Source organism: Bubalus bubalis, chromosome X (assembly GCF_019923935.1).
Source record: "Bubalus bubalis isolate 160015118507 breed Murrah chromosome X, NDDB_SH_1, whole genome shotgun sequence".
Classification (NCBI taxonomy): Eukaryota; Metazoa; Chordata; class Mammalia; order Artiodactyla; family Bovidae; genus Bubalus; species Bubalus bubalis.
The window spans coordinates 40,673,931-40,698,367 of NC_059181.1; the positions used below are offsets into that span (position 1 = coordinate 40,673,931).

General features: G+C 41.3%; 1 protein-coding gene across 1 annotated transcript; it reads right to left on the reverse strand.

Moving 5' to 3' along the window:
* Window position 1: 1 nt before the first annotated feature.
* Window positions 2-24,281, reverse strand: LOC123331683. The gene is made up of 5 exons (XM_044936470.2): window positions 24,197-24,281; window positions 22,480-22,621; window positions 2,761-2,833; window positions 1,723-1,937; window positions 2-852 (listed from the first exon to the last, which is right to left on the reverse strand). Exons 1-5 carry the CDS (start codon window positions 24,279-24,281, stop codon window positions 693-695), a joined length of 675 nt encoding a protein of 224 aa, XP_044792405.2. The 3' UTR covers window positions 2-692.
* Window positions 24,282-24,437: the final 156 nt, after the last annotated feature.

A 24,437-nucleotide genomic window follows, 5' to 3' on the forward strand; every position in this document is an offset into this window, starting at 1 on the left:
TTTATTTAGAGGGATATGTATTCCACAGGCAGAGTGCAGACTGTCTCAGAAAGTGAGAGCGGCTCTGGGGTGTGGGGTCATTGGTTTCTTTGGACTGAATCATTTTATACGCTACCCAGTGCGAGCAATGTTCTTGCTGTTTCAGGGAAGAGTGGGGTCTTGGCAGGAATTGGGCCTCTGCCCACTTTTTGGCCTTTTATGGTTGTCTTGGTACTGTCATCGTGTGAGGGGGCGTGATTTTAAGTGTTACAATGAAGGTGTGCGTGTGCTCAGTCAAGTCTGACTCTTTGCGACCACATGAACTGTAGCCTGCCAGGCTCCTATATTGAAGGAATTTTCCAGGCAAGAATACTGGAGCGGGTTGCCATTTCCTCCTTTGGGGGTTGTTCTCAACCCAGGAACTGAGCCTGTGTCTCCTGCATTGCAGACAGATTATTTACCACTAGAGCCACCTGGGAAGCCCCGTTACAAGGAAAGTATAATGAGCTAAAGGTCAATGACTGGGCTGTTCTCAAAGCCATCTTGGTTTCAGCTGGTTCCTGTCGGTCATTCTTGCATCCCAGCTGTGCCCCCTCTTCATTTATTTAGTGGTTGCGCCCTGCCCCCTTCCCTCCAGTCTCATTTCCCCCTCAGAGACTTTTCTCGCATAGTCTTCTGGGAAGCAGAAGGGTCACGGTCCTTCTGTAACTGCTTCAGAGCTGGGTAATGGCATCAACCCTGCTGGTCAGGGAGTAGAAATCTCTGGATGCCTGGTCTAGGGGTCCCTGGGGCAGGATAGCTTGTCTTAAGTTGAAGGGCAGTATGGCCTGGAATCCTTGCATAGCCATCATTTTGATGTGGAACTGTTGTAACCTAGAAAACATGAACTTTAGCAAGTGTTTCAAGAGGCAGAGTCTGAAGAGGAGGATGACCACGACTAGGCCTGGGAGGGGCAGGAACCCAGTAAGGCTATGGAGGATGCTCTTAACGGAGAACCACATGGCATAAGGGTCTGACCCCTGGTTGTAGGGTGTAACCATGATGCTTGTTCATAAATCTTCTTGATGTCCATCTTGATTTGGCCCGAATTGTTGACACAAGTAGAGCAGGTTTCGTCTATGACTGCACAAACACCACCCTGCTCAGCCAGCGAGTAATCTAGGGCCTTTCTATTGTCCATAACCACACTGGCCAGTGAGTTTAAAGAAGTTGAAAGTCTGTTTAGGGCATTTCCAGTGGTCAGGGCCGGACTCTCTATAAAGTGTTGGTTACATTTTCTAGGGTTACCTCATGGTTGGCAAAGCCTCCCCATGGAGCTGCCAATCCCCTTGCCAGTCCTATTCTTGCCAGTATTAATCCAATGGCCCTCTTGGGATGGTACTGAGTGTTACTATGTAGTGTTACTAAGAATGGGACCCAATGTCCTAATGTACCGGCAGGCTCCCTTGTGCCACACACCATCAACCTAAGGATAAGCATTTACACAGGGGCCAATTTTTCTCCCAGCTGCCCTTGTCTTTGGGCCCTCGTTCTGGCGAGTGCCACATACGCAGACATATTCTGAAGCTGCAATAAGAGATCTGGGAGCAGACGAATTTAACAAGGAAGCCACCGTCTGAATCCATGGAAGGGACAAGTTTTGAACACAACTCGGGGATAAGGGCCCATTAATATATTCAAAATAGTTAAGTTCTGGAGTATTCCATGCCCTTGGCTTAGATGAGATGGTGAAGAGGGTTTTACCTACAGCTTCTGTGAAGTCCAATTTTTAGTCCATGGCACCTGGGCTTCATTCTCAGCACACAGAGTGGAGGTGTTTGTGGGAAGGCAGTTTGGGTCCAGGTTCCAAAACGCTGTGATGATGTTACCATCCGGTGGCCAGGGATTGCTCCAAAGAGGCTCACCACAGCCAAGAGAACCATTAGAGGTGTAGAAGCATTGGAAGCATAACTGGTTTTCTGGATAACAAAAACAGCCATCATTAATGGAAAAGTTAAGTCACCTTTTAAAGAGAGTTAAACTTAGGCAAAGTATTGAGCCTGAAGGGAGTAGTGCCCAGCATGCTCAAATCTTAGGCATGGAGGGGAGTGGGCGCTGGATTTTTATGTGTGTGTGTTTTAATCTTATTCTGTGCTGGGTCTTTGTTGCTGCCTGGGCTTTTCTGTATTGCAGTGTGCTGGCTTCCCATTGTGGTGACTTCTCTTGTGGTGGAACACTGGCTCTAGGGCGTGAAAACTTCAGTATTTGGGGCATGTGGGCTTCAGGAGTTGCGACTCCTAGGCTCTAGAGCACAGGCTCAATAGTTGAGGCACACGGGCTTAGTTGCCCCGCAGCATGTGGGATCTACCTGGATCAGGGAGCGAACCCATGTCTCCTGCATTGACACGTGGATTCTTTACTACTGAGCTACCAGGGAAGCCCCACCATGTTTGAATTGATAATACTCTGTTGTGTGTACCTATTTGTACCTGTAACAATTGTTGTAAGCCAGGATATTTATGGCAGACACAACATTTAACTAGTTTTTCTCCTAGGGAGACTACTTTAGATGTTGACTAAAGCATTACTTTCCCATTTTGCCTGAGCCATGACATTGTCAGAAGTCCTACTAGGAGTATCATAGCTTTTGACATCATATTACTGTATTTTTGTCTCAGACCCAGTAAGGATAAAGAAGATATTTACCAGGGCGAGGGCTTTCTGAAAAGCTGCAGAGTAAGAGCATGATAGAAACACAAAGATTACTAGGCCAACCTACCACAGCCATGTGAAGTCACTTACCTGTTCTCTTGAACAGGTATCTGAGGTCTTCCACTGGCTCGCAAGAGTAGGCCCTCTCTGGTTCCTGTTAGGGCTTAAAAGATACAGGTTTTATTCTAGGCAGATGTACCCAACTAGTAACTCTCTGTAGCTTGTCAGCAGTTGGGGCACTTAGTAACATTTGATACGGTCCCTTCCATTTTGGTTGTAGCTGGTGCTCAGGTGACTCTTCCCTTAAGTTTTTAGTAGAACAAAGTCCCCTGACTGGACTGAGACCTTGACCTTTTCTCTTGTGGGGGTGGGCAGCACTTTGTTTCTGTATTCTTGGATGGTCTTTTAAACCTGGCTCAAGTTAACAACTGGGGAAACCAGTTTATGGATTTCCTCATGGAATAAGAGATCTGAAGTTAAAAAGGGGTTTCCCATAGATCATTTCAAATGGGCTACGTTTTAAAATTCCCTTTAGGGCCATTCTAGTCCATAGAAAGGCTACAGGCAGGAGGGAGACCCAGGTTTCTGAAGTCTCTTAGCACAGTTTAGCGAGTGTTGTTTTTAGATTTGCTTTTTCTACCTTGCCTGACGACTGGGGCCTCCAGGAAGAGTGGAAGCAGTGGTTAATACCCAGAGCTGCAGAAACCTTGTGGGTCACCTTGGTGGTGAAGGAAGGTCCTTTATTACTCTGTAGGCTTTTGGGCAACTTGAATCTCTGATTTATCTCTTAAAGTAGAAATTTGGTGACACCTTGTAGTTTTGATTTTGATTTCTCTAATAACTAGCAATGTTGAGTATCCTTTCATGTGTCTTTGGCCATCTGTATCCATCTGTATATCTTCTTTGGAGAAGTGTCTATTTAGATATTCTGCCCATTTTTTGATTGGGTTTTTTGTTTGCTTGATATTGAGCTGTATGAGCTGTTTGTATGTTTTGGAGATTAATCCCTGGTTGGTTGCGTTGGTTGCAAATACTTTCTCCCATTCTGTAGCTTGTCTTTTTGTTTATGGTTTCCTTTGCTGTGCAAAAGCTCTTAAGTTTAATTAGGTCCCATTTGTTTGTTTTTGTTTTTATTTCCACTACTCTAGGAGATGAATTCAAAAAGATATTGCTGTCATTCATGTCTAAGAGTGTTCTGCCTATGTTTTCCTCTAGGGGTTTTACAGTATCCGGTCTTAACATTTAGGTATTTAACCCATTTTTATTTTTCTGTGTGGTGTTCTAATGATGTATTTTCATTTTTTATATGTAGCTTTTACATTTACCAGTTTCCCCAGCACCACTTACTGGAGAGACTTTTCTCTGTTGTCTTTCCTCCATTGTATATTCTTGCCTCTTTTGACATAGATTAATTGACCCTACATAGATGCTTGGATGTATTTCTAGGCTTTCTGTCCTGTTCTATTGATCTATATGTCTGTTTTTCTGCCAGTATCATACTACTTTGATTACTGTAGATTTGTAGTATAGTGTTAAGTCAGGGAGCCTGAATCCTCCAGCTCCATTTTTTTTCTCAGGATTGCTTTGGCTATTTAAAGTTTTTTGTGTTTCCATACAGATTTAAAATGTTTTTGATCTAGTTCTGTGAAAAATGCCGTTGGTAATTCTTTAGGGATTGTATTGAATCTGTAGATTGCCTTGGGTGGTATAGACATTTTGATAATATTGATTCTTCAATCTAACAACATGGTATATCTTTCCATCTGTTTGTGTCATTTTTTTTTTTTTGCTTTTTCTGTATGCTATTTATTTTATATATTTATTTAACTTTTTATTTTGTATTGGGGTATAGCCAGTTAACAATGTTGTGGTAGTTTCAGGTGAACAGCAAAGGAACTCAGCCATACATACACATGTATCCGTTCTCCCCCCAACTCCCCTCCCATCCAGACTGCCACGTAACAGTGAGCAGAGTTCCCTGTGCTATACAGTAGGTCCTTGTTGGTTATCCATTTTAAATATAGCAGTGTGTACATGAGTTTGTGTCATCTTTGATTTCTTTCATCAGCATGTTATAGTTCTTGAAGTATAGGTTTTTGTCTCCTTAGGTAGGTTTTTTTTTCCTATGTATTTTATTCTTTTTATAAGATGGTAAGTGGGATTGTTTCCTTAATTTCTCTTTCTGATCTTTTGTTGTTAGTGCAATAGATTTCTTTGTATTAATTTTGTATCCTGCACTTTTACTGAATTCATTGAGCTCTAGTATTTTTCTGGTAGCATCTTTAGGATTTTCTCTGCATAGTATCATGTCTTCTGCAAACAGTGACAAATTTACTTCTTCTTTCCCAATTTGGATTCCTTTTCTCTTTCTTCTTTGACTGCAATGGCCAGGACTTCCAAAACTATGCTGAATAAAAGTGGTGAGAGTGGACATCCTTGTCTTGTTTCTGATCTTTTCTTTTTAATATATATATCTTATTGAAATGTAGCTGACATACAATGTTTCAGGTGCACAGCAAGCTGATTCAGTTATACAAATACACATATATTATTTTTTAAATTATTTTCCATTGTAGGTTATTACAAGATAATGATTATAGTTCCCTATCCTATATAGTGAACCTTTGTTGCTTGTTGCATATCTATTTTTTAATTAGATATCTAGCATTCTATTCATACTGAGTTAAATAAGTGGAATCAAAATGTCATAATTTTTTAGTTAGGCAAAAATTCATAGGTTTTCTAAAATATATTTATTATACATATTTATATGTATACAAAAGCTTTTCTACTACACTTGATAAAGGCTTGAGAAAGAACATTAAAAAAAGAGAGATGGAGAAATTGGAGAACATAAACTAAATGAAATGGAAGCACTGAATATGAAATAGAAAAAGTAAAACAAACTAGATAAAAGTAAAAGATCATCATACAGTCCAGTTGTTTTTAAACATGACTGCTCATTAGAAACATATCTGGAGCTCTGAAGAAAAAAAATCAATACCTGAGCATTTGTATTTTTTGAAAAATTTCAAGATAATTCTGATATGCATCTGGATTTTAAATGATTGCAGGTTTTTCTATTAAATGGTAGTTTTAGTGATATAGAATTCTGTTATTTTTCTGTTGACCAGTCAGGATACAATGGTATTAGGTGAGTAAGTTACCTAATCACGAGAGTAAAAAATGTTTTATCAGTTTTCACAATCAATAGCCAGACAAAAAGTAAAAGATAATTACAATTGTAAGTCATAATGGGAACAGGATTAACTTAACAATATAAAATAATTACATACTATTTGGTGGGGGGTGGTGGTCAGGCAGAGTGATGTGGTAAGTGGAAGTTCATAATGCACATGTTTTAATCCACCCAGCCAGTCTGTGTCTTTTGGTTGGTGTGTTTAATCCATTTACATTTAAGATAATTATTGATGTATGTGATCCTATTACCATTTTCTTGATTGTTTTGGGTTACTTTCTGTGGGTCTTTTCCTTCTCTTGTGTTTCCTGCCTAGAGAAGTTCCTTTAGCATTTGTTGTAAAGCTGGTTTGGTGGTGCTGAATTCTCTTAACTTTTGCTTGTCTGAAAAGCTTTTGATTTCTCCATTAAATCTGAAGGAGAGTCTTGTTGGGTAGAGTATTCTTGGTTGTAGGCTCTTTCCTTTCATCACTTTAAATATATCATGCCATTCCCTTCTGGCTTGTAGAGTTTCTGTTGAGAAATCAGCTGATAGCCTGATGGGAGTTCCCTTGTATGTTATTTGTTGTTTTTCCCTTGTTGCTTTTAATATTTTATCTGTCTTTTTGTTTGTTTAGTTTGATTACTGTGTGTCTTGCTGTGTTCCTCCTTGGGTTTATCCTGCCTGGGACTCTCTGTGCTTCCTGGACTTGGTTGACTATTTCCTTTACTATGTTTGGGAAGTTTTCAGTTATTATCTTTTCAAGTATTTTCTCAGGTCCTTTCTCTCTCTTTTCTCCTGGGACTCCTATAATATGAATGTTGGTGCATTTAATGTTGTCTAAGAGGTCTCTTAGGTTGTCTTCATTTCTTTTCATTCTTTGTTCTGTGGCAGTGATTTCCACCATTCTGTCCTCTAGGTCTTTTATCCATTCTTCTGCCTCAGTTATTCTGCTATTGATTCCTTCTAGTGTATTATTCATCTGTTTGTTCTTAGTTCTTATAGGTCTTGGGTCAACATTTCTTGCATCTTCTCAGTGTTTGCCTCCATTCTTTTCCTGAGATCCTGGATCATCTTCACTATCATTATTCTGAATTCTTTCTCTGGAATGTTGCCTGTCTCCACTTCATATATCTGTTTTTCTGGGGTTTTATCTTGTCCCTTCATCTGGGACGTATCTTTCTGCTTTTTCAGCATGATTAACTTTCTGTAATATGGTTTTTGTTTTAGCTGCTGTGGGGCTGTGCTTCTTCTGTCTGCCCTCTGATTGATGAGGCTAAGAGGCTTGTATAAGCTTCTTCATGGGAGGGATTGATGGGTAAAACAAGGCCTTGCTCAGTAAAGCTGTAATGCAATTACCTGCTGATGGGTGGTGTTGCACTCCCCCCCAGTAGTTGTTTGGCCTGAGGCAACTCAGCTCTGGGGCCTACAGGCTCTATGGTAGGGTTAATGGTGAACTTCAAGAGGGTTTATACCAAGGGGGACCTTCCAGTGCTCCTGTCCCTGTGGTGAGCCCCTGCCGACATACACCTCCACAGGAGGCCCTCCAACACTAGCAGGTAGTTTTGGTTTAGTCTCCTGTGGGGTGACTGCTCTTCTCCTCTGGGTCTTGGTGGGCATAAAACTTTGTGCCCTCCAAGACTGGAGTCTCTGTTTCTGCCAGTCCTCTGGAAGTCCTATAATCAAATCCTGCTGTCCCTCAAGGCCAAATTCTGTGGGGATTCCCAGTCCCTTTGTCAGATCCCCAGGTTGGAAAGCCTCATGTGGGGTTCAGAACCTTAACGACAGTGGGAGAACTTCTTTGGTATTACTGTTTTCCAGCCTGTGGGTCACTCACCTGGCATGTATGGGGTTTGATTTTATCATGATTGTGCCGCTCCTACTGTCTTGCTGCAGCTTCTTCCTTGTCTTTGGATGTGGAGTATCTTTTTTTTTTTTTTTTTTTTGGTAGATTCCAGCATCTTCTTGTCGATGGTTGTTCAATAGCTAATTACAATTTTGGTGCTCTCGCAGGAGGAGATGAGCACATGTCCTTCTACTCTGCCATCTTGAACCAGAAGCCTGTTCATGATCTTAAAGGGAATGCTTTCAGCTTTTCATCATTGAATATGATGTTAGCTGTGGGTTTGTCATAATGGCTTTTATTATGTTGACATATGTTCCCTCTATGCCCATTTTCTGGAAAGATTTTTTAAAAAAATCTCAAACATATGTTGAATTTTATCAAAAGATTTTTCTGCATCTATTGAGATAGTCATATGATTTTATTCTTCAGTTTGTTAGTGTGGTGTATCACTGATTAATTTGTGGATATTGAAAAATCCTTGCATCCCTGGGATAAATTCTACTTGATCATGGTGTATGATCCTTTAATGTGCTGTTGAATTCAGTTTGCTAGTATTTTGTTGAGGATTTTTTGCACCTATATTTTATCATCAGTGATACTGGCCTGTAATTTTCCTTTTTTTTTTTTTTTCCGTGGTATCTTTGTCTGGTTTTGGTATCAGGGTGGCCTTATAGAATGAGTGTGGAGGTGTTCCTTCCTCTGCAATTTTATGGAATAGTTTCGGAATAGGTATTAACTCTCTCTAAATGTTTGACAGAATTTGCCTATGATGCCATCTGGTGCTGGACTTTTGTTTGTTGGGAGTTTTGAAATCATAGCTTCAAATTTCAGTACTTGTAATTGGTCTGTTTACATTTTCTATTTCTTCCTGGTTCAGTCTTGGGAGATTGTACCTTTTTAAGAATTTGTCCATTTCTTCTGTACCTTTTTAAGAATTTGTCCATTTCTTCTAGGTTGTTTATTTTATTGGCATAGTTGCTTACAGTACTCTTTTATTGGTCCTTTGTATTTCTGTGGTGTCGGTTGTAACTTTTTTCATTTCTAATTTTATTGATTTGGGCCCTCTCCTTTTTTTGTGATGAGTTTGGCTAAAGGTCTTTCAGTTTTGCTTATCTGTCCAAAGAACCAGCTTTTGGTTTCATTGATATTTTCTATTGTTTTCTTCTCTATTTATTTCCGCTCTGATCTTTATGATTTCTTTCCTTCTGCTACCTTTGGGTTTAGTTTGTTGTTTGTCTAGTTGCTTTAGGTGTAAGATTAGGTTGTTTATTTGAGATTTTTCTTGTTTTCTGAAATTAGCTTATATCACTGTAAGATTACATCTTAGAACTGCTTTTGCTGCACCCCATAGGTTTTGGATTGTCACATTTTCATTTGTTTCTAGGTATTTTTTGATTTCCTCTTTGATTTCTTCAGTGATCCATTGGTTGTTTAGTAGCATATTGTTTAGCCTCCACGTATTTGTGTTTTTTAGAGGTTTTTTTTTTTCTAGTTGATTTCTAATCTCATAGCATTGTGGTCAGAAAAGATGTTTCATGTGATATAAATTTTCTTCAATTTACTGAGACTTGCTTTATGGCCCAGAATATGATCTGTCCTGGAGAATGTTCCATGTGCACTTGAAGAATGTGTATTCTGCTCTTTTGGATGGAATGCTCTGTAATATCAATTCAGTTGATTTGGTCCAATGCATCATTTAAGGCCTGTGTTTCCTTATTGAATTTCTGTCTGGATGATGTGTCCATTGATGTAAATGGGGTATTTTTTTTAAATGCTTTTTTATTAATTTTTATTGCAGTATAATTACTTTATGATGTTGTTACCTTCTACTGCGTAGCAAAATGAATTAGCTGTATGTATACATATATCCCTTCCCTTTTGGATTTCCCTCCCACTTAGGACATCACAGTGCATTAAGTAGAGTTCTCTGTGCTGTACAGTATGTTCCCATCAGTTGTCTATTTTATATATAGTGTCAATAGTGTATATGTGTCAATCCCAATCTCCCAATTCATCCTACCCCCCTCACCCACCTTGGTATCCATATATTTGGTCTCTATGTCTGTGTCTCTATTGCTCCTTTGCAAATAAAGTTATATATACCTGTTTTCTAGATTCCATATATATGCGTTAATATACAATATTTGTTTTTCTCTGACTTACTTCACTCTGTATGACACATTCTAGGTCCATCTGTGTCTCTACAGATGACCCAATTTTGTTCCTTTTTATGGCTGAGTAATATTATATTGTATATATGGACCACATCTTCCTTATCTATTCCTCTGTTGATGGACATTTAGGTTGTTTCCATATCTTGGCTATTGTAAATAGTACTGCTATGAAGATTGGGGTGCATGCACCTTTTAGAATTAGAGTTTTGTCTTTTCTGAATATATGCCCAGGAGTGGAATTGCTGGATCATATGGTAACTCCACTTTTAGCTTTTTAAAGGAAACTCCATACTGTTCTCCATATGCATATGTAGCTGCACCAATTTACATCCCCATTAACAGTGTAGGAGAGTTGAGAGTTCCCCTTTCTCTACACCCTCTCCAGCATTTGTTTGTACATTTTTTGATGATGGCCATTCTGACTGGTGTGAGGTGATACCCCATTGTAGTTTTGATTTGCATTTCTCTAATAATTAGCAACATTGAGCATCTTTTCATGTGTCTGTTGGCCGTCTGTATAGCATGTATCTTTGAACACTATAGTTTTGCTTGTTTTCAATGTTTAAATGGAATCATACTCTACATATCCCTTTGTGTGTATCTTCTTTTTATTTGGCATTATATTTATGAGTTTTACTCTTGTTTTGTGTGGTACAGTTTGCCCATCTTCCTTGCTTTATGATATCTCATTGTATACTATATATACTACAGTGTATATACTTGCTCTACTGCTGCTGGATATCTGGATTATTTCCACTTTGGGGTTCTTGGAAATAATGCTACTATTAATAATCTTCTACATATTACTATTCTGTACAAGTATGTACATTTCCATTGTATATATACCAAGGAGTGGAATAACTGGGTCATGGGTTATCCATTAGTTGATAATGCCAAATTGTTTGTCAATTACAAGTTACATTTCCTCCCATGCAGTATGAAGTCCCCATTCCTCCACATCATTACCAGTACTTGCTACTGTTTGATAACACCAGTGTGTGTTGACTGTATAGTAGTATCTTTGCCGGGGACCAGCCCCAGCTGATCCAGGGTATTCGAAGGAGAGACGGCTAGGCGAGGGTCAGGGAATAACTGCTTAATTACACTTTAATTAAGGATACAAAGAGTAATAGAATAAAGATAGCTCAGTGAGGAAATTCAGTGGAGAAAAGCGGCTGAAATAAGGATAGCTCAGTAGGAAAATTCAGTGGAGAAAAGAAGCTGAGTGGCTTGGTTTATGCGGAAAATCAATATAACCCGTGACACCAGGTTAGCTCTGACCACGGAGGCCGCAGGCGCCCTCTCGAATAGCGGAAGGTGCCCCACCTTAGACACCTTCTCGAGTGGGTCTTAGAAGCCCAGGCAAATAAATGGTCGCAGAGGACATCCGCGCTCCAGATGGACGCTCAGCTGGAATTTGGGAGAGATAGTGACATGGGGAGACCAAGTTTCAGTGAACAAGGCCCGCACTTTATTTTCCAAAGTAGTTTTTATACCTTAAGGTATGCATAGAGGATAATGGGGGAAGGGGTGGAGTCATGCAAGGACAGCAGTTCCTGGTTCTAATCTAAGCCAGGCTTTCAAACTTATCATATGCAAAAGTTCAGGTGATTGACATCATCTTCTTGCCCGGAGGCCTGTTAACATTTTAAGAAACTTATTTTTCTCTAAAGGTGATTATTCCAAAGTCAGGCACCAGCCTTCCAAAAAGCATTAGACAAAGCTGCATTTTACATTTCTATACACCCATTATATCAATCAATACACTGCCAAGGACACAGTAGGTAAGGAGTATGGAGACTTAGCAGCAAACATTGGCCCAACAAGTGAAAAACCCTTCACCAATACATTTTCTAATCAATCTTTTAACTACTCAAAGGAATCTGTGTTTAGGCAGTTTAGAACATCTCCTGCCTCTCACAGTTGGGAGGCTCTGAACAATCACATGTGGCCGGAAAAACCCATTCAGGCAGGCTAGAGGATTTCCAAAGGAGTTTGTAGGTTGAAACACTGTCACATCCAGGAATTATTAACTGGAGCTGTAAGCTAACTCTCTTTTCAGAGAGAGGTAGTGGGGGACAGCCCCCCGTAAAGTCAGAGGTGTAGGTGAAAGCACAAAGCAGAAAGTAGGCAGACTCTGGTTTTGGGGGTAGATGCTCGAGAATTTCCAGGGGGACTCCTGAGGCTCGATCCCGCCTTTGCGTATGCCGAGCCTCCTTCCTCATGACCTTTGTCATGGGCGGAGTGCCTCACGCTGGCTCCCGGCAGTGATAGAATTCCAGTTGAGCTATTACAGATCCTCACTCAATATGCAATATGCCGGCTCCCAGCATATCTTGATGTTTTAATGTACACTTCTCTGATCACTGCTGATGTTGAGAATATTTTTATGTTTCTTGGTTAGTTGGATACCTACTTTTGTGAGGTACCTGTTGAAGTCTTGTACATTTTTCTACTGGATTGTTTGTCTTATTGATTTGTATGAAATCATCCATTGACATATTTTGTAATATTTTCTCCCATTCTATGACTTGCCTTTTCAGCTTCTTAATCATATCTTTTGATAGTGTTAATTTATTCCTAAGATCCTAAATTTAATACTCTTGTTTATCAGTCTCTTTCTTTATGGTTTATGCTTTTTGTGTCCTGTTTAAATCATCTTCTCCTACCCTACATTATGAGGATATTCTAGAATACTATTTCTGTTGAAGCTTTATTGTTTTGCCTTTCACAGTTTAGTTGCTCTGTCGTGTCCGACTCTTTGCCACCCCATGGACTGCAGCACGCCAGGCTTCCCTGTCCTTCACTATCTCCTGGAGTCTGCCCAAACTCATGTCCTTCAAGTTGGTGATACCATCAAACCAGCTCATCCTCTGTCATCTCCTTCTCCTCCTGCCCTCAATCTCTCCCAGCATCAGGGTCTTTTCCAATGAGTCAGTTCTTTACATCAGGTGGCCAAAGTATTGGCGTTTCAGCATCAGTCCTTCCAATGAATATTCGGGACTGCCTTTCACATTTAGATCTATATTCTATGCAGACACACATATTTTGTGTGTCTGATGTAAAGTATGGGTCAAGAATTTTTTTCCCACATGTTTATCCAGTTGTTGTCACATATTATTTATTGAAAAGACTGTTCTTTCCCCACTGCCCACCTCTCTGCTAAGGTCCAAATATGCTGGGACTCTTTCTGGGCTATTTTATGCTAATATCACATTTTCTACTTACTATAGCTTCATGGTAAATCTTAAAAGTCTTTAGAGTCACAGACATAGAAAATAAACTCATGGTTATGAAAGAAGAGAGGGAGGCAGGGAGGGACAAATTAGGAGTATGGGATTAACAGATACAAATTACTATATATAAAATAGATAAGCAACAAGTATTTATACCACAGGAAATTATACCCAATATCTTATAATAACATATAATAGAATATAATTTGTCAAACACAATATTGTAAATCAACTATATTTCAATTAAAAAAAGTCTTTAAAGGAATTTCTCATACCTTGTTCTTCTCCTTTAAGTTTGTTTGCCTTGACTATTCTAGATCCTTGGAATCTCATATAAATTTTATGATCAGTTTGTCAAGTTCCACAAATAAACAAACAAAAAAAGCCCTTGAAATTTTGAATTTGATCGCATTGAATCAGTAGACTATTTTGAAGAAAATTAGTACCTTTATGAGGTTGCATATTCCCAGTCATAACTATGGTGTATTTTTCCCTTTATTTGTCTTCTTTTAAGTTTTTCAATCACACTTTATAAACTATAACCTACATAGGAGTCTTTCATGTCTTTGGTTAGACTTATTCCTGGGTGTTTGATGTTGTTCAAATCTTCTATAGCCCTACTAATTTTTTGTCTGCTTCCCTATCATTACCGAGAGAGGGATGTTATAATAGCCCACTATTACATTGATTTGTCTATTACTCCTTGAACTTCTGTCATTTTCTCCCTGTACTTTGAGGAGAGGTTATTAGGTGATTACTGATATAGAATTGTTATATCTTCCTAGTAATAGGATGATAAACTTTTTTATCACGATGAAATTACCTCTAGTAAATGCTTTTTGCCCAAAATCTGTTTTCTTTAAAATTAATATAGCTACACTGGCTTCTTTTGGCTGTTTTCACAATATATTTTTTCTGTCCTTTTTATTTTAAACCTTTATGTAATGCTTAAGATGTCTTATAAGTCTAGAGACTAATTTTTAAAAAGTACAGTCTGATCATCTTTTTCTTTTAATTGGAATGTTTAATCTATTTCCATTTAATGAAAAATTGAAAATATATTTGGGTTTGCATTTATTTTCCAAGGACCTTCAATTTGTCCCTTCTGTTATCATTGTTTCTCTTTCTTGCCTTCTTATGGACTGACTTATATTTTTATTTAGCTTGGAAGTTACACTTTTAAAATTTTTGTTTTAATGGTTACTCTAATCTTGAATCTCTGGCTCACAAAAGTTTAATATTTAATTAAGACTCATACCCTCTCCCTTGACAATTTAAAGAGCTTAAGACATTAACTCTTTTAAAAAAATTTAGGGTTGTGTTTTTTAAAAAAATTTATTTATTTTTGGTTGTGCTGGGTCTTCATTGCTGGGTGCAGCTTTATCTAGTTGCAGTGAGTGGGGGCTATTCTTTGTTGAGGTACGTGGGCTTCTTATTGCAGTGGTTTCTCTCGTTGCAGAGCACAGGCTCTAGAGCACACAGGCTTTGGTAGTTCTGGAGCACAGGCTCTAGAGCACACAGGCTTTGGTAGTTCTGGAGCACAGGCTCTAGAGCACACAGGCTTTGGTAGTTCTGGAGCACAGGCTCTAGAGCACACAGGCTTTGGTAGTTCTGGAGCACAGGCTCTAGAGCACACAGGCTTTGGTAGTTCTGGAGCACAGGCTCTAGAGCACACAGGCTTTGGTAGTTCTGGAGCACAGGCTCTAGAGCATACAGGCTTTGGTAGTTCTGGAGCACAGGCTCTAGAATGTGGGCTCAGTAGTTGCAGCCCACGGGCTTAGTTGCTCTGTGGCATATACAATCTTCCCAGATAAGGGATTGAACTTGTGTCCCCTGCATTGGCAGGCAGATTCTTAACTGTTGGACCACCAGAAAAGTCCCATGTCAATTCTTTTTACCTCTTTCCCAACTTATATGTCAGAGTATGTATTTTAATTCTGTATATTAATTGTGTATTAATTCTGTGTATTAATTTAATTCTGTGTATTTCAATTGTTCAGTTGAAACACAACGGAATATTCAGTTCAGTTCAGTCATTCAGTTGTGTCCAACTCTCTGCCACCCCATGGACTGCAGCACTCCAGGCTTCCCTGTCCATCACCAACTCCCAGAGCTTGCTTAAACTCATGTCCATCGAGTTGGTGATGCCATCCCACCATCTCATCCTCTGTCGTCCCCTTCTCCTCCTGCCTTCAATCTTTCCCAGCATCAAGGTCTTTTCAAATGAGTCAGTTCTTCACATCAGGTGGCCAAAGTATTGGAGTTTCAGCTTCAGCATCAGTCCTTCCAATGAATATTCAGGACTGATTTTCTTTAGGATGGACTGGTTGGATCTCCTTGCAGTCCAAGGGAGTCTCAAGAGTCTTCTCCAACACCACAGTTCAAAAGCATCAATTGTTTGGCACTCAGCCTTCTTTATGGTTCAACTCTCACATCTATACATGGCTACTGGAAAAACCATAGCTTTGACTAGACAGAACTTTGTCGGCAATGGACCATTAGTGTTACTTATTTATATACATGTACCCATCTACTTACCTATTTTCTCCTCATGTGCTCAGTTATTTTTTGTTGTTCAGACATTGTATCTGCTAAATATTTGCGGCAAATAGATGAGGCTGCTGCTGCTGCGTCGCTTCAGTTGTGTCCGACTCTGTGTGATTCCATAGACGGCAGCCCACCAAGCTCCTTTGTCCCTGGGATTCTCCAGGCAAGAATACTGGAGTGGGTTGCCGTTTCCTTCTCCAATGCATGCATGCTTGCCAACTTGCTTCAGTCGTGTCCGACTCTGTGTGATCTCATGGACAGCAGCCCACCAGGCTCCTCTGTCCACAGGATTCTCCAGGCAAGAATATTGGAGTGGGTTGCCATTTCCTTCTCCAGTAGGTGAGGCCTAGGATGATTATATCTTCCTTTAGAGATGAATGACGGAGAAGGCAGTGGCACCCCGCTCCAGTACTCTTGCCTGGAAAATCCCATGAATGGAGGAGCCTGGTGGGCTGCAGTCCATGGGGTTGCTAGAGTTGGACATGACTGAGCGACTTCACTTTCACTTTTCACTTTCATGCGTTGGAGAAGGAAATGGCAACCCACTCCAGTGTTCTTGCCTGGAGAATCCCAGGGACGGGGGAGCCTGGTGGGCTGCCGTCTGTGGGGTCGCACAGAGTCGGACACAACTGAAGCGACTTAACAGCAGCAACAGCAACAGAGATGAATGACATTTTTTTTTCTGCAAGGCACCTGGGCACAAACCATCTGTGATTACATCTGTGATTTGAATGTCAGGGCTTGAGAAGGTTTGAATCTGAGGGGTCACTGTGAGGGTCTACTGATGGGTCACCCTTACTCTTAGGAGGTAAACTCTCAGGGTCCCCACTGAAAGTGAGGGAAGTTCACTAGCTCCTCCTCAACCCCTCACCTTCCAAATATGCCCTGACTCTCATCCCTTCCCTCTACCCCTGGGAAGCTGCCCCAAGTGCTACTGGGCCTCTTGGCCCCCTCCTCTGGAATGGGCAAATGCCCCCAGAGGAAAGTGGCCCTAAATGCTCACTCACTCCCTTAGACATTCAGTTCAGTTCAGTTCTGTCGCTCAGTCGTGTCTGAATCTGCGACCCCATGAATCGCAGCACACCAGGCCACCCTGTCCATTACCAACTCCCAGAGTTCGCTCAAACTCATGTCCATCGAGTCAGTGATGCCATCCAGCCAGCTCATCCTCTGTCGTCCCCTTCTCCTCCTGCCCCCAATCCCTCCCAGTATCAGGGTCTTTTCCAATGAGTCAACTCTTCGCATGAGGTGGCCAAAGTATTGGAGTTTCAGCTTTAGCATCAGTCCTTCCAAAGAACACCCAGGACTGATCTCCTTTAGGATGGACTGGCTGGATCTCCTTGCAGTCCAAGGGACTCTCAAGAGTCTTCTCCAACACCACAGTTCAAAAGCATCAATTCTTCGGTGCTCAGCTTTCTTCACAGTCCAACTCTCACATCCATACATGACTATTGGAAAAACCATAGCCTTGATTAGACGGACCTTTGTTGGCAAAGTAATGTCTCTGCTTTTGAATATGCTATCTAGGTTGGTCATAACTTTCCTTCCAAGGAGTAAGTTTCCTCCAAATTCTGGTCCTGTAATTCTTCACTATCTTGTTAGTTTACTAACATCTCTAAACAGATGTTTTAAATATTTCAATCAACTGTTTCAGTTGTCTTAAGTATGAGGATTGGTCCAAATCACATAGTCTACTATTAGTAGAATGTGAAATCTGGTGGCTCAAATGTAAAGAATCTGCCTGCAGTGCAGGAGACACAGGAGACGTGGGTTCAATCCCTGGGTCGGGAAGATCCCCTGGAGGAGGGCATGGCAACACACTCTAGTATTTTTGCCTGGAGAATCCCCTGGACAGAGGAGCCTGGTGGGCTACAGTCCATGGGGTTGCAAAGAGTTGGACATAACTGAAGCAACTTAGCATGCATGCATGTGTGAAATCTGTTATTAAGACTTTAATTTCTAATTGTCCTGATTATTTGTGAGTTTCGAGAAAGGCCATTTTGATTTTATCTTCTGTGACTTGCTTGTTTATGTATTTGCTCATTTTTTTCTCTTTTAAATTTTATAAATAATGGATGATAATTCTTTGTCAGTTAGATGTGCTGCTAGCATTATCTCCAGGTTTGTGGCTTATCTTTTCGGTTTGCTTATGGCATCTTCTATAATTTCATTTTTAATGTAAATTAATTCAGCTTTATTGATCCTTTTCTTTCATGGTTTGTACATTTGATTGTTAAATGTTCTTGTCCTTTGTTCATATATTGGGATGTTAGTATTTTTAACCACTTTATATAAGTTCATTGTATAATAAATGTATCAACTCTTTATATATCATATTTGCTGCAAAATGTCCTTCCAAGTTTGTGGTCTGCAACTTTTTGATAGAAAAGTTTATATTTTTATGAGATCAAATCTTTTGGTTGCTTTGTGACTTTGCTTTCTTATAAACTTAAAAGTTACTCTCTTCTAGAGTTTTCCTGACTAATTCTGTGTTCTTTTCATTTTCTATCCTTTCATCAAAGAGTTCTTTGTCTAACAGTAGTTTTGGTGTAGGGTGTCTTAATTGTCTTAGCTTTGGAACAGATTACAATCTGGAAGGGTTACACATCCCTCCTTGATTTTCTTTCCTAGTATTTCCTTTAATTAAAATTAGGAAAAAAACCACTGTTTATTCTTCTAGATGAATAGTCATTTTGTAAAGGTCCAACATTTTTGTTTGGATTAAAAAAATTTTTTTTGGCCATGCTGAGCAGCATGTGGGAACTTCCCTGACCAGGGGTCGAACTCTCACTCTGGAAGTGCGGTACCTTAACCACTGGACGACCAGGGAAGTCCCTCTTTGGATTTTGGTTTGGTGCTGTATTAAACTTCCACATTAATTTGGAAAAAAATTGATGCCATTAAAATACTTAGCTTTTCCATTCAGGAACATTTCTGTTTATTCAAGTCTTTTATATTCTCAGCGCAGCTTTGAGGTCTTTTCATATAAATCCCATGGATTTTGTTGGTTTTTAAAAACTTGTTGCAATGGAGAATGGCGTCTGCTTTTACCATGAACATTTTCTAACTTTATTGCTAGTATATAAGGATAGCATTGAGTTCTGAGTGATTTTGTACCTGCTCTTTATTAACTTGAACAGCTTGCCAATTGTTCTCATGGGTATTTTAAGGTACATGATAGTATTATTAGCAAATATGTACAGTTTCGTCTCATCTTTTCCAACTTTGATACTTCTTTGCTCTGTTTTTGGTTGGTGTTTTAAAAGCAATATTAAATAATCATGGCAGGAGGATTATATTTTAGTGTGTGTGCTTAGTATGTGTTGAGTATGCCCCCCAGTGCATTAAAAATATAGATATATTGAGATATATTACTGTGGAAAAATACCAGCCTGGAAGAGATAGTGTTTATAGCATTTGTCTCCAAGTGGCAGAATCTGGCTGAATGTCTCCTTTTTGTTTATCCATATTTTCTAATCTTCTAGGAAGATCATGTGTTATTTAAATAATTTAAAAGATTATTCCAATTGTAATGTCTTTATTGTGTCACTTTTAGGTGGATCATGTTGACTATGAGTTGAAATAGCTATTTGTCTGCTGAAGACATTTTCTATCTTATTTGTAAGAGTTTTTCTTTGTCTTTAGAAGTGCGGGCTGAATTTTGTGAAATTTTTTTTGGCAACTGTGAAGATGATCATATGATTTTTTTTCCTTTTTTTTGTAATTGAGGTCTATTTTATGTTCAGTAGAATGCGCAGTCTTAGGCATTTGGTTTGATGTGTTTGGCATATGTTGATGTAACCACCACCCCAAATGGGAAATAGAATATTTCCATCACCCTAGAAAGTTCTAGGAGAAGTCCTGTGGTAAGCTGTTGATTTGTGTGCCTGAGCCTCCACCTCCAGCCTGCGATTGGCTTGATTCCCCTGTCTCCAGCATCAGTTTAACATTTCAAGGGCCTGGTGCCACATGTCACATCCCAGTAGGCTGTCCCCTCTGGTCATTCATCATACCATCCTGGGGATAGAAGGGAAAACAGATTCTTTGCCAAGCAAGTGGCCATGGGGAGGGAGAGAGAAAGCTGCCTCCTGAGATGTGAAGAGGGAACTGCAGACGCTTGGAGCGTTCAGTGATCTAGCCTGAGAATGTGTCTCTGGCCAAACTGTTTCTGGGCACCACTCTCTGAAATGTGAGGATGGGGGAGGACCATGGAGAGAGGCTAGTGAGTACACTCCCTTGACCATGGAGTTTCACTGTAGGCCCTGCGGCCTGCGTGCTGTTCCTGGAGAAAATCAGATGCCACCTTGCCTGGTCCTCTAAGGGGACTTGGTACTCTCAGGGTACTCAAGGTCACTACTCTCGGTGACCTTGAATTCCTGGTCAGTGTCTGCTACCCTGTACCAACGTAGCTGGGTTCTTGTTGCAGATCTGCAGGCTCTGCTGCAATGGGTCATGGAATGATCCCCAGTGTTGTTTATTCAGCTTATCGTATTACTGCCAGCTGGGCAAAATATAGAAGTACATGTTTCTATTCATTCCTACCAGCTTAATACTGTTGGATGTGTCTTCAATGCCCTGAAGTGCAGAAAATGAGCTTAGTAGTAGCATTATGCTTTTGGTTACCTGTACATGTAGGGTATGAAGTCTGCAGAAAGATGATTTGTGTGCGTGTGTGCTAAGTCACTTCAGTTGTGTCCAACTCTGCGACCCCATGGACTGCAGCCTGCCAGGCTTCTCCGTCTATGGGATTCTCCAGGCAAGAATACTAGAGTGTGTTGCCATGCCCTCCTCCAGGGGATCTTCCTGACCCAGGGATCGAAACTGTATCTCTTATGTCTTCTGCATTCCCACTAATGCCACCTGGGAAGCCCTGAATCAGATGACTTGGGGACCCTTGAATCAGAAGGCCAGAGGCTCAGATTTCTTATCTGAATGTGACCCAGACTCTTCTGTGTGTTTTCCACAGGGTGAGGTTTACCTGACTGAGGTAAATAATGTCTCCTGTTTATGTTTCCTTAATATGTGTCTTCTCAAAGTGAGCAGTTTAAAAAAAAAAAAAAGGTGAGCCCTGGTAGTATATTCAGGCCCGGCTATTTCTAGGGGTGTTGGCACTGGATACATGCAAGTGTGGGTTCCTGAAGCCACCCTGGTTCTGTACTTGGGCAGAGAGCCCCGGGCCAGGAAGGCAAGGTGTGAAGTAGGTCACTGAGGCACACAAGGGGGCATCTCAGGCCAAAGCCCAGCTCCCGACCCCAAGGGCAGCAGGCTCCCTCCTGAGGCTTTCCATTGCAAACGTCAAGCAAGGGACGGCCTTTCCATGCTGGGCGCCTGTACAGCTTGAATCAGCTTAGTCACCTCTTCCTAGGAGCTGTTGCAGCTTGGATTTTTTTTTTTTCTTTTTCTGTTTAAACCTGAAGCTATTTATAGCCTGCATCCATAGGCAAGTAGTTGAGTTGCAGGGCCAGGGGGCACGCGCCTATGGCGGGGGAAGGCCAGGCCTTTATGGGAAGGTCTGAAAGGCCTAACCCTCTCCCTCTGATCCTTGGGTGGTTTGTCCTGCAATCTGAGGAGACAACTACCTTTTCGTGTTTTATACATTTTATTCATACATTTCTCCAACTTTGAAATGACAAAAGCCCAATTCTATGGTTTCCCATTACACAGCATCCTACAGGTATGTATATTCTACAAAGAATACTATGGAGTTTCTCTTCCTCCCCTGTCACACAAGAGACAACTGATTAGGGTTGCGTTGACTTGTCCTGTACCGACAGTGCACCAGCGTTCTGGGTGTTCTGGCGACAGGGCAAAGGGATCAGGGCAGGAGGGCGTGTGCTAAGGCATGTAAATAGATAAACACAGAGAGAAAGAAAAGCGGGACATTTACAAAGAATCCGAACCTTTCCGATGCCCTCACCTCCGGGGTGTCGGAGGACACAGACGCTCTTGCACGCTAAGGCTTGGCTGTACCCTGCAAATACTTACAATTGGATACGGTGAAATATACAACAACTGTTAACATCGCTCTCTTTTAATCACTGAGACAATACTTCAAAACCTTTTATAAAAAGGCAATTATACATACAGAAAAAAAAAAGGAACACGTTGGCATAACTTTATGCAAAATAACCCCAGAACTGAGTTTGAACGGCGACGTGCCTGCCTGGCAATTAAACATGATGCTATGGTCTCTGCACGTGGGTATTGGGATCGTTCGGCCTTTGTGTCAGCTCCTGGGCCTGCTGCCCCCACAGCTTCTCACCCCCTGCACAGGCGCCCTCTGGGGACACAGCAGAGACCAGAAATTGAGTCCCCCAATTCTTGGTTTCTTCAAAATGCAAATAATAGCCAGGGCTGCTCACGGTGGAGAAACCCCTATTTCTACCCCCCAAGCAGAACTCCTTCCAAGAGACTGCACAGCCTCTGGGTCCCAAGATGGTCACCCCCAGGGCTTGATGGGTGAGACCACTGGCACGTTCCTTTGGTCACATGTGGGAGAGAAGGGAAGGAACACAGATGGGGCAGCAAAGCTCCAATGTTCTATGTGTAAAGAAATAGGGGGTTGTGCTTGGGGCCAGAAACGAGGTCTCCCGGGCGTGGTGCCAAACATCTGTTTTCTTTTGCTTGGTCCATTTGCACAGGGTCAAGAGAGTTGATGGTTAGGTGAGGGATGGGGGTAGCTCTGGGTTTTCTATATGTCAGCCCACCTTCTGCAGCCCAAGAGAAGCAGAGAGAAGACCAGATAAAAAGGATGTGGACTGGTGGACATAAACTCTTTCTTCCTTTCTCTCACTTCCTGGATGCCTGTTACCCCTAAACTTCACTCACTAAACTGGAAGACCCAAGACTTCCAATAGCTCCAAGTTTAAGGCAAACTGATGAGTGGGTGTGGGCAAAGCCAACCAAGCATTGAGCCTTACAGATGACGTCCCGTAACCAAAGACACCAAGTGGAGGGGAAGACCTTACTTCTAAAGGGATAAGAAGTGGAAAAGTTCTACCAAATGAAACGATTCATGAGGAAAGCTTGTAGCCCTTCTGTAAGCTGCAGTCAGAAGCAAAAGATCTTTCTAAGAGGAGAATTAATAAGAGGCGCAGAACAAGAGAAAGAACACTTGGGGACCTTGGTATCTAAGCCCTTGGAAACAGGATGGAATTAGGAGGCTGTGTTCAGTTCTGGAAAAACAAGCCCCTCCTCCGTGTCTCCCCCCCTGCCCCGCAACACACACACAAACACACACACTGGTTTGACAATAGGAAATAAGCAGGGGGATGAGAATCCACAGAGGCTTGTTTGGAATGCTGATTGCAAGATGCCTTCTCTTCTTTCCAAGGAGATAGCCTGGGAGGCATTAAGAATATATTAATCAAGAAATGTTCTTGCTAGCTTTAGCGGTTATGTTCTCTTTGCCCTCAAGTGACTGACCTGAAATGAAGAAAAGGCTATCAGGGGGAGACAAGAGCGTTTGCTTTGGGTCACCTGTCCTTAAAGGGCAGTGTCCACGCTGGACATTTCCACTGCTCAGTGTCCCCAGGGGTGGCTCAACTGATTACACTTTTTCCAGGAATGAACGCAAAGGCTTAATGAACAGATTAACTACAAGTGATTTAAAAACAAACCAAAAAAACCCTCTATAATCATGAGATCAAAGTCTTAAAAAATAATCATAACATGGAGTCCAGGCCCAGTGGGCTGGCCCCATCAGTGGGAGATGGACTGGGCCCTGGGGAAAAAGGAGCATATGCTGGTCCTTCGCGCTGTAAGGACTTTGCAGCATCTTTGGATACCCCACCGCCAATGGGACGGGCTCAGAAGATGCCTTCTGAATGCAAATTGCCAAGAAGTAGGTCACCCATTTCTGTTCCTCTCTGAGCAAATATTTTAAACCATCTCACCTAACAGGAGATATACTTAATTGCTTTTTAAAAGGCTACCATATTATCTCAACACTGGGATGCTTCCTGAATTAAACTGAGTGACATTTTCCTTTTTAGTCTTAAAATTGAACATGCTGCCTGGGCAAAGTAATTACTGTTTTATGATTAGAAAATCAGGACATTCTTTTTAACAGCTAATTTGACATATTAACCCCTATCCCCATTTCTTGCTGTGAGGAATAGGACTGGAAAGAGAGCCCTCAGAATATGGCTGAATTGACCAGTGTTAAGATTTAATAATCTAATCATCTGCTCTGTTCTTTGAAAGGAAAAAAATGATTTTGTGGATGGAATGGAAACAGTAAAGCAGCTTTTGAGCAATTTTCTGATTGCTCAGCGGACAACTGTAATGGAGTGGTAGCAGCAGTGTACTGTAATTACTCTGGAATCAGAAATTTAAGTCTTTTCTGCTAGGTCACAAAGACACTGCTTTAGGATAGTCGTATATTAGCAGAAGGGAAGAGATGACCTCTTTGAGAAGTCAGAATGAGTTCTGGGCGCAGGGATTTTGCCGCCTGCACAATGGTGAGAATGCCACCAGCCTGTGTACTTCTCAGCCCTGGGGCCACAGACTACACTGGCATTGCTTTTCTCTTCCTCTGCCTGACCTGCCTTTACCAGCATGGTGGGTGGCTCAAGACAGGCATCGTCAAGCATCCCCGGAGACTTGGTCTCAGAGGGCAAGTGGGCCATGGGGGTTCCTACCAGAGGGAGGGAGCTTCATTTCTCAGGTGTCAGTTGCATTCTTCTTTGTGCTTCATTGGAAAAGAGGTAGCGCGGGCATGTTCACACTGAGAAGAGCCCCATTGTGACCAATACCATCCTGGGAATGACTGGCTGGCCTTGGTG

Bases quoted from the DNA above. Each gene is read 5' to 3' on its own strand.
- LOC123331683 (XM_044936470.2), bottom strand. From the start codon at position 24,281: ATGGCCCACTTGCCCTCTGAGACCAAGTCTCCGGGGATGCTTGACGAT. The intron at 1,938-2,760 runs GTAAGTGACTTC...TTTGTTATCCAG, and splicing joins ATACCTGTTCAAGAGAACAG to AAAACCAGTTATGCTTCCAA. The intron at 853-1,722 runs GTAAAACCCTCT...CATGTTTTCTAG, and splicing joins GGACTTCACAGAAGCTGTAG to GTTACAACAGTTCCACATCA.